The sequence below is a fragment of the Narcine bancroftii genome, chromosome 13 (genome assembly GCF_036971445.1).
Source record: "Narcine bancroftii isolate sNarBan1 chromosome 13, sNarBan1.hap1, whole genome shotgun sequence".
Taxonomy (NCBI): domain Eukaryota; kingdom Metazoa; phylum Chordata; class Chondrichthyes; order Torpediniformes; family Narcinidae; genus Narcine; species Narcine bancroftii.
In genome coordinates, this window is record NC_091481.1 from 77298534 (window position 1) to 77312828 (window position 14295).

Sequence of the window (14295 nt, forward strand, 5' to 3'; positions counted from 1 at the left end):
TAAACAGAGACGCCTACACGGGACAAATACGCGGAAGGTTTTTTTTAAAAAAAGTGGTCGAGATGGACGGCTTCAGTTAACGAGGGGAACCCAGGTTTGTTCTCCTTGGATCGAGGAAGCGGAGGTGAGAACCTAACCTCACCTGTGGCAGAGCTATCTTACGACCAGGTTTAAAGTGAGGCATTAGAGGAAGAACCTTTATTTCACCCAGAGAGCTGCCGAAATCTGGAAGGCACTGCCTGAGAAGGCAGTGGAGATGATCTTGTACATCAAAGAAGCATTTGGGAGGCGCAGCAAGCTACAGACCAAGTGCTGATGAATGGGATTAGAGCAGATAGTTATGTGATGATTGGCACAGACAAGATGGGCAGAAGGTTCTCTGTGCTGTTCTACTCTGAGTAAATAATAATTAGAATTCTGAGCTGATGGCTTGGCTTTGAAGCATTTCTTCTGGATGAACACTCTGGAACAGATCAGTATGAATGCTGAACCATTACCATTCTTATTTCGTTCTATTGTGCTGTCCTGACTGGTTAATCCTCCAGAAGAAGACTCGCCACTTGACATTATGTCATCTCTGCTGTGATGTTCGTATAACGGAAGTGGGCGTTGACCTCCTCCACACCTGATGGGAGAAATAAGCAAAATTGGATCCAAGCCTTAAAGAAAATCTGCATCCCAAGTTTTATGTTGTACTGTAGCTATTATTAGGCGTTACGGTATCGCAATGGTTACATCACTGAACTAGTAATCCAAGCCAAGATCCAGCAACATGTTCAAATCCTGCAATGGCAACTGGAGAATGAAAATTCAGTTAATAAAATAATTTCAGTAATTGCAGTCAAGGAAGAAGGGTTGTCCTTTAAAACTCATCTGATTCATTAATGCAGGAAATTCTCCATAATTACTCAAGTCTAATGCAAGCACAGTCAAACTCCTGGTACTTTAACCCTCGCTGCATTTGTTGGTTCCTCCTCCTCCTCCAAGAAGCCGCCCAAAAGACGAACAATAACATTATAGATAATTAGCCTCCTCCCCCCACAAGTGTACAGATAAAGCCTCTGATTAGGGTGACTCTTACTAAGCAGGGAGAAGGAGACACTTTGAGAGTCACCCCAGCGGCAAGCGGTTATCATCCTGGATGACGCCATTGATGTTTCACACAACTTTATTTAAACAGCTGTTACGAGCAAAGCCCGACCAAGGCTTTGCTCCCATCTTCACCAAAGGTTACTTCAGAAAACATTTTTACAATTTAAAATTTTTATTTAAATTTTGATTGATCTTAATTTTTTAAAAATATATAAATGTTCCTTTTTCTTCCCCACCAGTGGCTTGAATTCTGGATAACAGATGTTTTATTGTACAACTGCCGACCACGGTAACCTGGTTGATTTTAAATCGTCTTCTGCTCTGGCCCCGCAAACCACTCAATCCTGCAGATCCAGAGTGAAAGCTCCCCAACTACTGCCACGGTGCAAGGCTGCGGCAAATAAAGGGCATCTTTCTCAATTGATTGCCATCTTGGCAAAGGATGGCCACATTCTGTGAAGAATGATCCTACTTTTGCAACAATCATTTTGAATACATCTAAATTTTCAGAAGTCCCGGTGCTATGTTGAACGCATCATTTACTGTCGCTGGTTTAAACTTCTTTGTACAATGCAGCGTGAGGAATTAGGTCAGCTTTTTGGGGTGGAAGGAATAAGCACCGTTCAATGAAAACAGATCAACATATTAGAATTTCTCTTGTGCTGGAATGTGGCGCAGTATAATGTTTTCAGGAGATAATCCGGTCGGATTCATTTTGCATAAATAGCATTACCACTGCCTAGCAACAGAACCAAATCAAATAGGAAATGCTGGAAATATTCAGTCAGAGAGCCAGAATTATTTTAAATCTTTCAGGTTAATGTCCTCTTATCTATCAAAATATAACTGCTTTTCTCTTCATGGACGCTGACTAACCAGTATTTCCAGAATTATCTGTGTCACTTATGTAATAAATTGTAACTGTTAACAGATCAGTAATCTGTAAAATCTCTTTTATAACCATCCGACATTGACAACCTGTGCGCAATAATAGCAGAGCTTGAGAATGAGTTCGAGACAGCTATGAAGAGCTATGGCAGGTCCAATGTTTCACCATGTCTCAGGTCTTCTTGAAGGTTAATACAGAAAAATTGCCTGATCAACAACCATTTCCATCCTATCCACAAACACTTGGCACAACCGTCCCTCACCCCCTCTCACCGTGGTCTCTCAGATGAGGCGCTTGGTTTGAGGTTTCTGAAGTAAAACATGAAAGTCTGCAGACACCACGGTAGAAGTAAAAACGCTGGTGAAATTCAGCAGGTCAAATAGTGTCCTATATACAGCAAAGATGAAGATCCGGCACCAACATTTCGGGCTTGAGCTCTTCATTCATGAGCAAAATGTCAGCAGGCGCCTAATCAAAATGGTGGGGGAAGGGAGGAGCATGAGATCCCAGCAAAGGTGAGCTCCCCTTAGATATAGCACCCACCCTCAGAGCCGTTTCCAATACGCACAGCTTTCATCCTTCAAAAAACCAGATCAACTGGAAAAAAAACCACCCAAGGCAGAAAGCAACCTTACTGTTTGGGTGCCTGGTTTACCACGTAGAATACTTCCCTAACTGAATGTAGAGGTGGACGAGAATATAGGCAATCATTAAAAAAAAATGCAACTGGAAGCAATGCACTCCTCAGACATTTTTTTTCACCACCTGGAGTTGAGAGGCAAGGCTCCACTATTACCTTTTGATGGCACAGAAGTAACAGTACTGACCCTCACACTGCACAGTTTCGCCTTTAAAGAAATCATTCACAGCAAGAGAGCCATATCTCGGCAGTGGAGAGCGCAAAGTTCCTTGGAGTTCACCTTAACTAGTGACCTATCGTGGACAAATAGCATCTCCTCACTTGTCAGGAAGGCGCAACAGGGCCTGCACTTCCTGAGAAGAATGATGCGGGCAAGGCTGCCGGCTGCCATCTACAGGAGCTCTATCAAGAGCATTCTGGCTGGGCTGCATCACTGTGTGGAACAGTTGCTACAGAGAAATGGATCAGCGGTCAATCCACAGGACCTCAAGAGTGACAGAGAGGATCACTGGAGTCTTCCTCCCCCATCATCGGTTTACCAGAATCTTTGTCTGAAGAGGGCACCCAAAATCATTCAGGACCCTTTCTACCCCACATACAGCATCATTCAGCTGCTCCCTTACCACCAGGCTGAGGAACGGCTTTTCCTACGGGCAGTGAGAATGCTGAACGACCAAAGGAACTGCTCACAGTAACCCTCTGAGACTCTCATATTCACGAAACACTATTTATTTATTTATTAGTATAAATGAATACTTGTCCTGTATATGTATTGTTCGTCTGTAGGTGTGTTAGGTCTGGTTGAGTTCCTGCACATTTTACACCGAGGACTGGAGAACACCGTTTCCCAGGGTTATATTTGTGCAATCAGGTGACGATAAACTGGACTTGACAGATGTTCTCTGGTGCCTGTTCCGAGTTACGCTGGAGGGGAGCTACCCCATCAGCTGACGATGCAGGGCTAGGTCACCTGGTGAGTAGGTTGTTTCTTACAGCTGCTGCATCAAGCAGTTTGTTCCAGCTTGGTTGTATGGAATTAGGGCAAACCTCCCAGTAAGAAGCACATTCAGTGGCCACTTCACAAGCAGAGCACACAATTTACCAGAATCAGGATTTATTGTCACAAAATTGGTCACGAAGCTCGGTGGTTCCCAGCAGAATCCGAGAGCGAACATTCATATTATAACCATCTTACAACATTACTATAAAAAAAAATAGTGCACAAAAAGTAAGTCAGTTCATTGCTCATTCAGGAATCTGATGGCAGCAGGGAAGAAGCTGTATTTGTGCCGCCGAGTGCCCGTCTTTAGGCTCCTGTACAAGATTGCTTGATGGTCAACACACAATATCAACACATGTCTGCCCACCCGAGTGCAGGAATGTGCATTCCTACACACAAGGAGCTTTGTACTTAGGCAGAGGAATGGATCACAAGCAAATGCTCAGGACAAGAAAAAAGCTCCAGAGGGTTGTGAACTCGGCCTGTGACGTCACAGCCACCAGCCTTCACTCCATCGAGGACGTCTACAAGAGGCGATGTCTTAAAGCAGCCTCCATCCTCGAGGACCCCCCCTCCACCCAAGCCTTGCCCTCTTCACTCTGCTACCCTTGGCAGGGGGGGGGGGAGGTACAGGAGCCTAAAGACAAGCACTCGTCACCACAAGGACAGCTTCTTCCCCGCTGCCGTCTGAATGAACCAGACACCACCTTGCTCTGACTTTATATAAATATTTGCACTGTGTTGTCGCAAAACAACAAATTTTGTAACACGTTCACGACAAGAAATTCTGCTTCTGAATGCAGCATGAACCACAAAATACACTGCTTCCTTACACCCCTAACAACCGGCAGCAGGTTGGTAAAATTTGTGGTGCTTTCCAAATGAGGCAGGGTTATATGTAATGCACACCAACAACATTGGTGCCTCCACTCGTGTAAATGTATACCTGCCAAGTTTTTTTTTTTACATCAAACAAAAACTGGCTTTCCTCTCTAAAGTACAATTGCCTTAAACTGTTATCTGAAAATCTGCTGCCACCCACAAACGTATATATTTTTATTTTTCATGGAGGTTTAATTGGCTCCTTCTCAAGGTTGGTATTGCTGTAGACCAGAAACACAAACAAGACACAGTCACGCAATGAAGGTTGAAATTCTTGTTTCTTGACAAACCTGTCTGATGCTCGAGTGGCAGTAGCTTCTAATGGTTTTAAGTTGCCGAAATACTTTTGCTGAATCTTGCCAAAGAGAAACAACTGGCAGAGGGGTTTTAATTGTAATTAAAAACTTGCAATATTATCAATTGACGGCACTGCAGAGGAGGCTCATTCGGTTGATTTCGGAAGGGGGTTAGCTGATGAGAAAAGATCAAGTTGCTTGGGACTGCAGTTTAGATCTTATAAAATAAAGAAAGTAGATAAGAGTAAGGAAGTTGTTTCCAATGGTATTTTAGACAAGGAGGCATAGCCTCAAGATTTGGAGGCATAGAGACACGGAGGAACCACTTCCACAGCGAATATGTGGAATTCTCTGCCCAATGAAGGAACAAGAGTGCCTCAATGGTAAAACACAAACATCTGTAGACCCATTGTAAAAACTGACATTTTAGTCGCCCTTCCGCCATACCATTTTGTTCAGGCGCCTGCCGACATTTTTCCATACCTTGATGAAGGGACTCAAGCCCAAAATGTCACATACCTTTGCTATATAAAGGACACTGTTTGACCTGCTGGATGCCTCATTAATGAAACAGATAGGTTTTTGAATAGTAGGGGAACTAAGGGCTATGGACAACAGACAGGTAGGTGGAGTTGAGTCTATTGCTAGATCAGCCCTGATGCTACTGAATGGCAGAGCAGATTTGACGAGTTGGATGGCCGCCTCCTGCTCCTATTTCTCATCCAAGGAAAGAATTTGGCACTTACAAACACTACACAACTGTTTCTCTCTCTGGCCCAGGTCAATTATATTACAAGCAGTGTAATTATGTTGAATTATTCGAATCGCCAAGGCATTGGAGGCTATTGGGCAAATGCAAGAAAATGGGGTGTAGAGTATACAGATGGGCGCCCATTAGTCAGTGTGGATGAGATGAGCTAAAAGTCTGCTTCCATGCTATACGACTCTAACTCCATAGAACATTACAGCACAGAAACAGGCCCTTCGGCCCTTCTAGTCTGTGCCGATCTGCCTAGTTGCATTGACCTGCATCAAGTCCATCTTAAAAAAAAAACTGCAATTTTTTTTGTGAAGGCCTCTGCTATTGATTCTTATTTTGGCAAAGCTTTCCCCTCAAATGATGAGAAAGACGTTTCTCAACCACAAATCAAATGCACAATTATAACAAAATTATATAATTTTTTGGAAGATTGCCTCTTTATCAAAACTTGCATCTAATCTACTGATCAATGTTTGCTTCTCACCTATGTGTTAAGATTGGAATAAAACTTAGGCTGCAGACCTATGTGGACACAGTCAAGTACAAAAGTTGGCGCAAAGCTGTACAAAGCGCCAGTAACCCTGGTTCAAATCTGCCGCTGTCTGTAAGGAATTTAGTACGTTCTCCCCATGTCTACTTGAGTTTCCTCCTACTTTTTGAAAACGTGCAGGTTAATTGGGTGTTATTGAATGGCACAGACTTGTAGACTCGGAAAGGCCTGTTCCCCTGTTGTACGTCTAAATTTACCATTTAAAAATTTAACACTACCTGCCCTTACTGGAAAGTGCTTTTGAGAACTTTATGGGATTGCAATGAAGAACCAGTGTGACAAGAGAACTAACCACCAAAGTTCAAGTCAAAGTAGAACATGCACCCCGCAGTTTAACATCTACCATTAATCTCAAGCAAATGAATTCACGTACAACCAGTTTAAGCTTGCAAGGAATGATACAAATACAACATCTGCTAACATAGTTTATAAAATGGGCCAGCTGTGTTCATCCCTCACGCAATTATAAACACTGCTTCGAACACATTAGGTGAGAGAGGAAAAAAACAATAGAAGTTTGTGTGGCATTGACTCAAATTACTTTTCTACTTTGAAAACCTGCCAAATTTGAACAATGCCATATCACCTGGAGCACAGTAAAGGTACACTTCCTCAAAGTAATTTCCCCCACTTTCAACAGTTTGTTCCCTTCCTCAAAAAAAAGTTGTTTCCAACTATTTACACCCATGACCGAGGCGTTTAGACATTTGAGTGCTCAGAAGGGGGCCAGAGATCTTCAGAGTTGACACTAAATGGCTAGTCCAGTGAGATGGTTATTATGGCCACCGAGTGAACAATGTACTTCAAAAAGAGATGCAAACTGAACTTTCCGGAGCCTCACAAATGCATGGGACATAGTTTTGGAATGACACGTTGATCACAACCACAGAGTTAATCATCGCGCAGAATCCCAAAGATTATGGCATGGTTCGTGCAACATTATTAGAGCGCCAGCATCCCGGGTTCAAGCACTGTGCTGTCTGTAAGGAGTTTGTACGTTCTCCCCGTGCCTGCGTGGGTTTCCTCCGGTGCTCCAGTTTCCTCCCACCCCTCAAAACAGACAGGAGTTGTAGATCTATTGGGTGTAACTGGGTAGCACAGGCTCGTGGGCTGGAATGGCCTGTTACCATGCTGTATGTCCAATTTTTAAAAAAATTAATAAATTACATGATGCAGGAACATTTCTTGCTCAACAGTGGGCTTCATAGGATAGAAAACAATTATGAAATTAGCACAAAGCACATTAAAAATCTGAAGAGTGTCCTAGTCTAACCAGAGAGGAGAAATAAAGAGCCCTTTCATGATCATGACCCATGTGGCCAGGGGTGCAGTGGTGCTGCAGCTCACCGGAGCACTGCTCCAGCACCTCACGGGGTCGGACTGGGACCTCGTGGGGCCACTCTAGTGTGACAGAGTATATAGAGGTGTTTGGGAGATAAATTGGGAAAGGTTGTGAGAGCAGGTCACACACAAACACTTTAAAAACACAGAATTTTTGCAGGAGCTTTTGCAAGAGACTCATGATGGACAGTCATTTGCAAAAGGCAACAAATGTAACAACAGGCAGTACCAGCTCTGTCTGGAAAAGAGAATTTACTGTCTGGAAGGTCATGTGATCTTTGCAGACGGAGAGCAGAGAGAGAGAGATCGGTTCCAGAGGGACAAGCTGGCAAGTTTTGGAAGACGGCCTGGTCAAAGGAGAGGACTGGCTTTCTCCTTGAAATAGGAGAAACAGAAAGGAACTCTGTAGTGACCTGAAAGAAAGAGGTGATCATCTGGAGAACCCTGAAGGGGGCAAGTTTCATCAGCAAGACACTGAAGTGGCCGACGGAAGTAAATCAGTTGTGAGTGTCCTGGAACAAGAAAAACTCTCTCTCTCTCTCTCTCTCTCTCTTTCTCTCTGAGAACCAACAAGAACCCTCCTGGGTGGTAACCATTTACCTGTTAAGCACCAAAGCCTGGCGAACTTTATTAATGTTAACTTCTCTGCACAGTACAAGAATTGCCTGCAACCAGTGAGATTGGACTGTGAACCAAAGAACTTTGCTGAAATTGAACATACACGTGCGCTTAGAATTAGTAGGGGGTTAAGTAGGTTAAGAGAGTCAATAGAGATAAGTTAAAGTTTGATTCTGTTTTCATGTTCAAAGATAATTAAAAGCAACTTTTGTTTAAGTAACCCTTTGTCGTGGTGCATGTCTATTGCTGCTGGGTTTTGGGGTCCTCTGGACTCGTAACACTAGCATCTCCTTGTCATTTTTGGTAAGCTCTGGCCCCTAAAAAATTAGCATTGCACCCCTGCATGTGGCCAACTTTGAACCAGTAACCAAGAATCGAGTGCAGCCATTCTCAATGGAGGTCACAGCATATTCAAAGGGGGGGGGAGGAAGAGGCATGGATTGAGTCCATTAAAATATTTTTTGCATGTGTTTTATGTAGTCAGGTGAAGAAACCAACTAATCTTAACTGCTTCACAGGGAAGGGGCCCCATAAAGTTTGAGCTGAGTTCTAAGGGAGCTATTGTCAAAAAAAAGTCTGGAATGGCTGATCTAGAGGGCTGGAATATTGAACAAGAAACCTCCCATTGTGACAATAAGCAACTTCACAAGATATTCATTCAGGCGATCACGTTTCTCCATCCATCACAGCCTCCGACCCTCTGAATTGTAGTTGTTGTCTCACCTGTTTGTAACAGTGATGATAATCCAGCTATTATTATCATTCTCTGTCCGCCTCGACTTCTTTTTTCCTTCCAGCTTTCCAGTTGTAACTCAACGCTCTAATGTATCTCTTCGCCTGATGTGTCCAAAACATTTTGATCGCTGTTTCTGATCCTTTAAAGTAATGTATCCTTTATTTTCATTCTTTGTTTGTTATCCTGTCCGTATATGATATGCATGCCTTCTTCTGAAAAACCACATTGCATTTGTGATGGCCCATGGCTCGCAGCCATACACCAATATAGGAAGAATGTAGGAGATGAATAAGCCTATCGGTCCATCAAGTCTGTTCCTTATGAACCAATCTGGAACTTGATCAGCAGTGATGGTCACAAACGTGCACAGATGAGATCAAAGGCATCGGCTCAGTAACATCCTACAAGGCAGGAAATCTGCTGACTAAACTGTGACTTTGAACTTTCCATCATGTCAGTTAGGGATAGATCTGATCTATCCTGACCTCTAAGCCCTGCAAAGGAATGTAAAAGAACAGTGCAAAAGGGGCAGAAAGGAAAAGCGTGGCACAGACCAGCTCATTCTCTTGTAATATCTTTCTTTCTCTCTTTGGCTTGGCTTCGCGGACGAAGATTTATGGAGGGGGTAAAAGTCCACGTCAGCTGCAGGCTCGTTTGTGGCTGACAAGTCCGATGCGGGACAGGCAGACACGGTTGCAGCGGCTGCAGGGGAAAATTGGTTGGTTGGGGTTGGGTGTTGGGTTTTTCCTCCTTTGCCTTTTGTCAGTGAGGTGGGCTCTGCGGTCTTCTTCAAAGGAGGTTGCTGCCCGCCAAACTGTGAGGCGCCAAGATGCACGGTTTGAGGCGAGATCAGCCCACTGGCGGTGGTCAATGTGGCAGGCACCAAGAGATTTCTTTAGGCAGTCCTTGTACCTTTTCTTTGGTAATATGCTTTCTGTATAAATGACATCTTGATTTCTTCCACCCTGCACTTGAAGCAACCAAAGTTGGTTCTTAAACTTTTCACAGAGCAAGTACCTTCAGAAAAGTCTTGCTTTTTTCACAATGCAGTGCTACACCTCCGTCTATAACCTATATTTTGCTCTTCTTCCAATGCAATGGACATAACTAAAGGTGAATTATCAGATAAGATTCTTGCTTGGTATTTAATCTTTTGAACTCTCACTTGTAGTTGAGAGGAGATTAAAAACATATCTATATGTGAATATGCCTTATGCCTAAAAGAATAAAATGAATACTCCCTGATATCAGGATGCATCTTCCTCCAACTATCAACAAATTTCATTTCATTCATAAAATTTAACACAGTTTTAACTACCTTATTTTTTTAACCATAATTCCACCTGTTCTATCAACCTTCGAATCAAAAGTACTATCTCCTTCCATAATCATTTTCTCTTTTGCATTGGCTCATTGCATAAAAATGTTTTGCATAAATTTTCCATCATTTGTATTTGATATATATATTTTCATTAATGTCCAACATTCTAAATAAATTTGACAATTTATCATCACACACCTTCCTGCTTTATCAATAATTGTGTCCAATATTTTAATGGGTAAACTTTTATTTATTAGTATCACTACGCCTCTGGCATGAGAATTTAAATGAAGAAGACAATACCATTCCTACCCATTCCCTCTAACTTTGCATTTTCCATTTCCGGTAAATGAATTTGTTGTAAAAAAAGCTACATCCACTTTAATTTCTTTCATACAACTTAATAATCTTTATCGCTTTATTGGATTTTGAATTCCATTAATATTAATACTAATAAAATTCAATTTCCCCACCATTAGACACATTATTAGACCATGTGTCCATCCAGCATCTTCCTCCCCCTCCTCGCACCCTTAATACTATTGGTATAACATACTACATTCATAGACAATCTAGGCTTTAAACAAGAAAAAGATGTGAAAAGAAGAAAGTGAAATAACCCCAGAGGCGTGTGATAGTAAAACATCTCTAATCCCCTGATCTATAGGGGATGCGAAAAATATCATGTACGTGTCCATGATTGTGCAGCGGTCAGCTTTATAGTCCCCATTAACTCACTCAATAGACCCTCCCACCCCTTACTATAGTTTTCCAACACATCTAATAATCCACTGATCTTATCCAAATATAATAGATCACGTGCATTATAGGTTAAACCTTCCTCCCCCTTTAAACTCTCTCAAAACACAAGGTAATTCCAGTTCCAGCAAAATTCTTTCCGTTATGTAATTAATTCAAGTAATCAGCAATCACCTGTTCTTCTTTGTCAGGCAATGAATCGGCAGATACCTTTGCTTCATTAGGCTCTGTAAAAAAAATTATTTCTCCCTCCCGGGACGAATACTTCCAATCCAACAGGGCATCGCAAAACAAAGGCATAGCCTTTTTACCATAACACATTTTAAACTGGATTAAACTCTTTTCTCTTTTGTAACAAATCAAAACTTGGGTCTGGATGAAAGAAAATCTTATTTCCATTATAAATCAAAGGTGATCGTCTTTCTTTCGCTTGCTTTGTTGCCAGCTCCAATATCCTCTCTCTTTCTTCACATCGAAGGAATCTGACAAGTATTGGATGGGACCTTAGGTAAGGCTGAGGTTTAGGTCTCAGTGCCCAATGGGCTCGCTCAATCTCCAATTCTCCTTGAAATTCAGCCAGACCCAAATATTTCGGTATCCATCGTTGCAAAAATATTTTCATATCTTGACCTTCATCACCTTCTTTGAGTCCAACAATCTTGATGTTACTCCGTCTACTAAAATTTTCCAAAATATCCTATTTTTTGCATTAACTGATCTTTCTTGGCAGCAGCTTCTGTTTGTACTTTCTCCATTTGATCCTTAATTCCTTTAATTTTTCCATCCACTATTTCAAATCTTGTGTCAACTTGTTGCATTAATCTTTCAAATTTGTCACCATTCTTCCTTACTTCATTAGTTAATACTTCCATAGATTGACAAAAAGAGTATAAAAATTGCTTCATTTCCCCAAAAAGTTTCTGTGCCTTTCTCTGCTTTTTCCTTGATTGTAAATCATTCTTGGTCTTTTTTTTCCAGGTTTTCCTCTGGATCACTGGAGCTGTGACTATCTGGTAACTTTTAAAAAAAATTTCCTCTGTTTTTTTTTATGTGCTCTGTGCTGCACACATACGCAGAGTCACTTCACTTGATGTCGGCAACCATTGTTGGAGGAGACCTCGAGCAACAGCGTCCAAGGTCTCCCCGGCTTCTGGCCCCTCTCCTTTGGATATTACCTTGTGGACAGCTCCAGGATCCTTTCTCAAGGTAGGCCCCTTCTTTTTCTTGTAAGGCCTTTATCTTTCTTCAGTGGCATGTTAATCTCTTCTGCATGTCTTTAAGATTGTTCTTTCTCTAACTTTTTAGTCTTTTTTTTGTCACTTTTTCCCTCAGCTTTTCCGAGGAAAGTGGGGATTACCAGTCTAACCCCACGTCATCATATGGCACACCCCCTCTCCCATATTAATACTTGATCCACACTTTTGAGCTGCCTGTCCTTCCATGCCCAACTTAAAGCCCAGATTTCTGACATGATGGCCTTCATCCAGGGGGATGAAACTATAAACCACCCCAGAATATTTTTTAAACCACCAGATCAATTACAAAAAAAAATACAACTGGTTATTTGCAGTCTAATTCCTGATTGGCTTTAAGTTTCTTTCTTATGGTGTCCTCTGCTCTGCTCTGGGTCTCACAGGGATTTCAGCGTGGCAGAATGACATCTATTTACACAGGTGCTATCATTCTTGACCAGAGTTATCTCCTCTTTGCTGCTATCCCCCTCTGCATTACAAGAGAAACTGAAGCAAGCTGCCACACACCCATCGTACAAGAGAAAACTTGTATTGATCAAGCAAGTCTGAGCCAGTATTTCTTCGTAAGATTCACAATACAGTGATTAAGCAAGTTCACTTTGCTTCCAGCAGAGGATCTTAAGACTCCCTCAACCCCACATATTATTTAAAATGCAAAATTCCAAGAATGCACAGGTTGGCGAACAGCAAAAGAGAAGTTGTCGATTCTTTTTCTGGTTTACATGCTATCTAGCCTGATTTACAGAAACCTAGTGCAAGACATGCTTCGGAAAAAAAAACCATAGTGGGGAGCATCAAACATCTTTGGTGAGGGAGACATCCAAACAGTGGATGAACCTGAACCCAGTGGTGGGACCGTCGGGACTGAAGGGCGTCCGCTTAGAACAGAGATGCGGAGGAATTTCTTCAGCCAGAGGGCAGTAAGTCTGTTGCCACAGGCCAGGTCATTGGGTGTATCTAAGGCACAGACTGATAGCTTCTTGATTGGCCAGGACATCAAAGATTACAGGGAGAAGGCCAGCAGTGGGGAAATGTATCAGCTCACAGTTAAATGGCGGCGCAGACCTGACGGGCTGAGTAGCCGACTTCTACTCCTTTGGGTTATGGTCTTCAAAATAAAACCAGGATCTGAGTCGATGACTGATAGTGTCAGTTAGAGGCAGCGGCAGGTTACAAATATTCATTGTTTTACCATTCACTATGTACTGGCTCAGAAATATTAAGTGATTAGAATGAAAAGCAAACTGAGAAAAAAAAGTTTTGACAAGTACCATGGCTTGCTTATCAAAATTTTTCTGAGAAGCTACACCTCAGTGTCAATACAAGGATATTTCAAATATTTTCTACCTCTATTACAGAATATGCTACAATAGAAGGCATGGATGGAACTAAAAATATTAAAAATTACTGCAGTTAGTGTAGTGGGCGCCACAGTTATTACAACAGTATAACAGCGCCAGGTTACACCGAGGTTCGAATCGGTGGCTGTCTGTAATGAGTTTGTGTCAGCTGGGTTTCCTCCCTCCTTTCCAAATCATTCCGGGGTAAAAGTAAAGGTTCCATTATTGTCACGGCATACTACATTTAGAAAGCTACATGCGTGAAATTCTTTTTTTAAAAACTTTCGTCTACTGTAAGGAAGACAGAGAGTCACCACTTTGTCCAGCGCCCCTCACAGAAACCTGGTGTTCCCCGGCGGTCTCCCCTCCAAGTACTGACCAGGTCTAAGCCTGCTTAGTTTCTGAGAACAGACAATGCCAGGAGTATTTGGGCTATTAGGCTTCTTTGGAGGTCAAGTGGGTGGCACGGGCTTGTGGCCCCAAAGTGCCTGTTACCGTGCTGTATGTCTAAACTTAAATTTATAATATTGTTATTTATATGATGCGAACCATGATTCTGTTGCTCACTAGTACCCTAATGAATCAGAATTTATTGTCATAAATTTGGGTGGCACGGTTGGCATAACGGTTAGTGCAATGACTTTACAGCGCCAGCGATTTGGACCAAGGATCGAATCCTGCGCTGTCTGTAAGGAGTTTGTACGTTCTCCCCGTGTCTGTGTGCGTTTTCCTCAGGGGCTTCAGTTTCCTCCCACTGCTCAAAATGTATCGGTGGGTGTAGGTTAATTGGGTACAAAATGGGCGGCACAGACTGGTGG

The 14295-nt window shown here is 42.3% G+C and overlaps 1 protein-coding gene across 11 annotated transcripts in view; it reads right to left on the reverse strand.

The window, feature by feature from the left end:
- The window catches only part of sipa1l3 (signal-induced proliferation-associated 1 like 3), a 244325-nt gene that overhangs the window by 44147 nt on the left and 185883 nt on the right, over positions 1-14295 (reverse strand). For all 11 annotated transcript variants that reach the window (XM_069908182.1, XM_069908176.1, XM_069908178.1 and 8 more), the window contains one exon: positions 498-625. In XM_069908182.1, coding sequence (XP_069764283.1) covers positions 498-625 — 128 coding nt within the window. The remainder of the gene's footprint in view (positions 1-497; positions 626-14295) is intronic.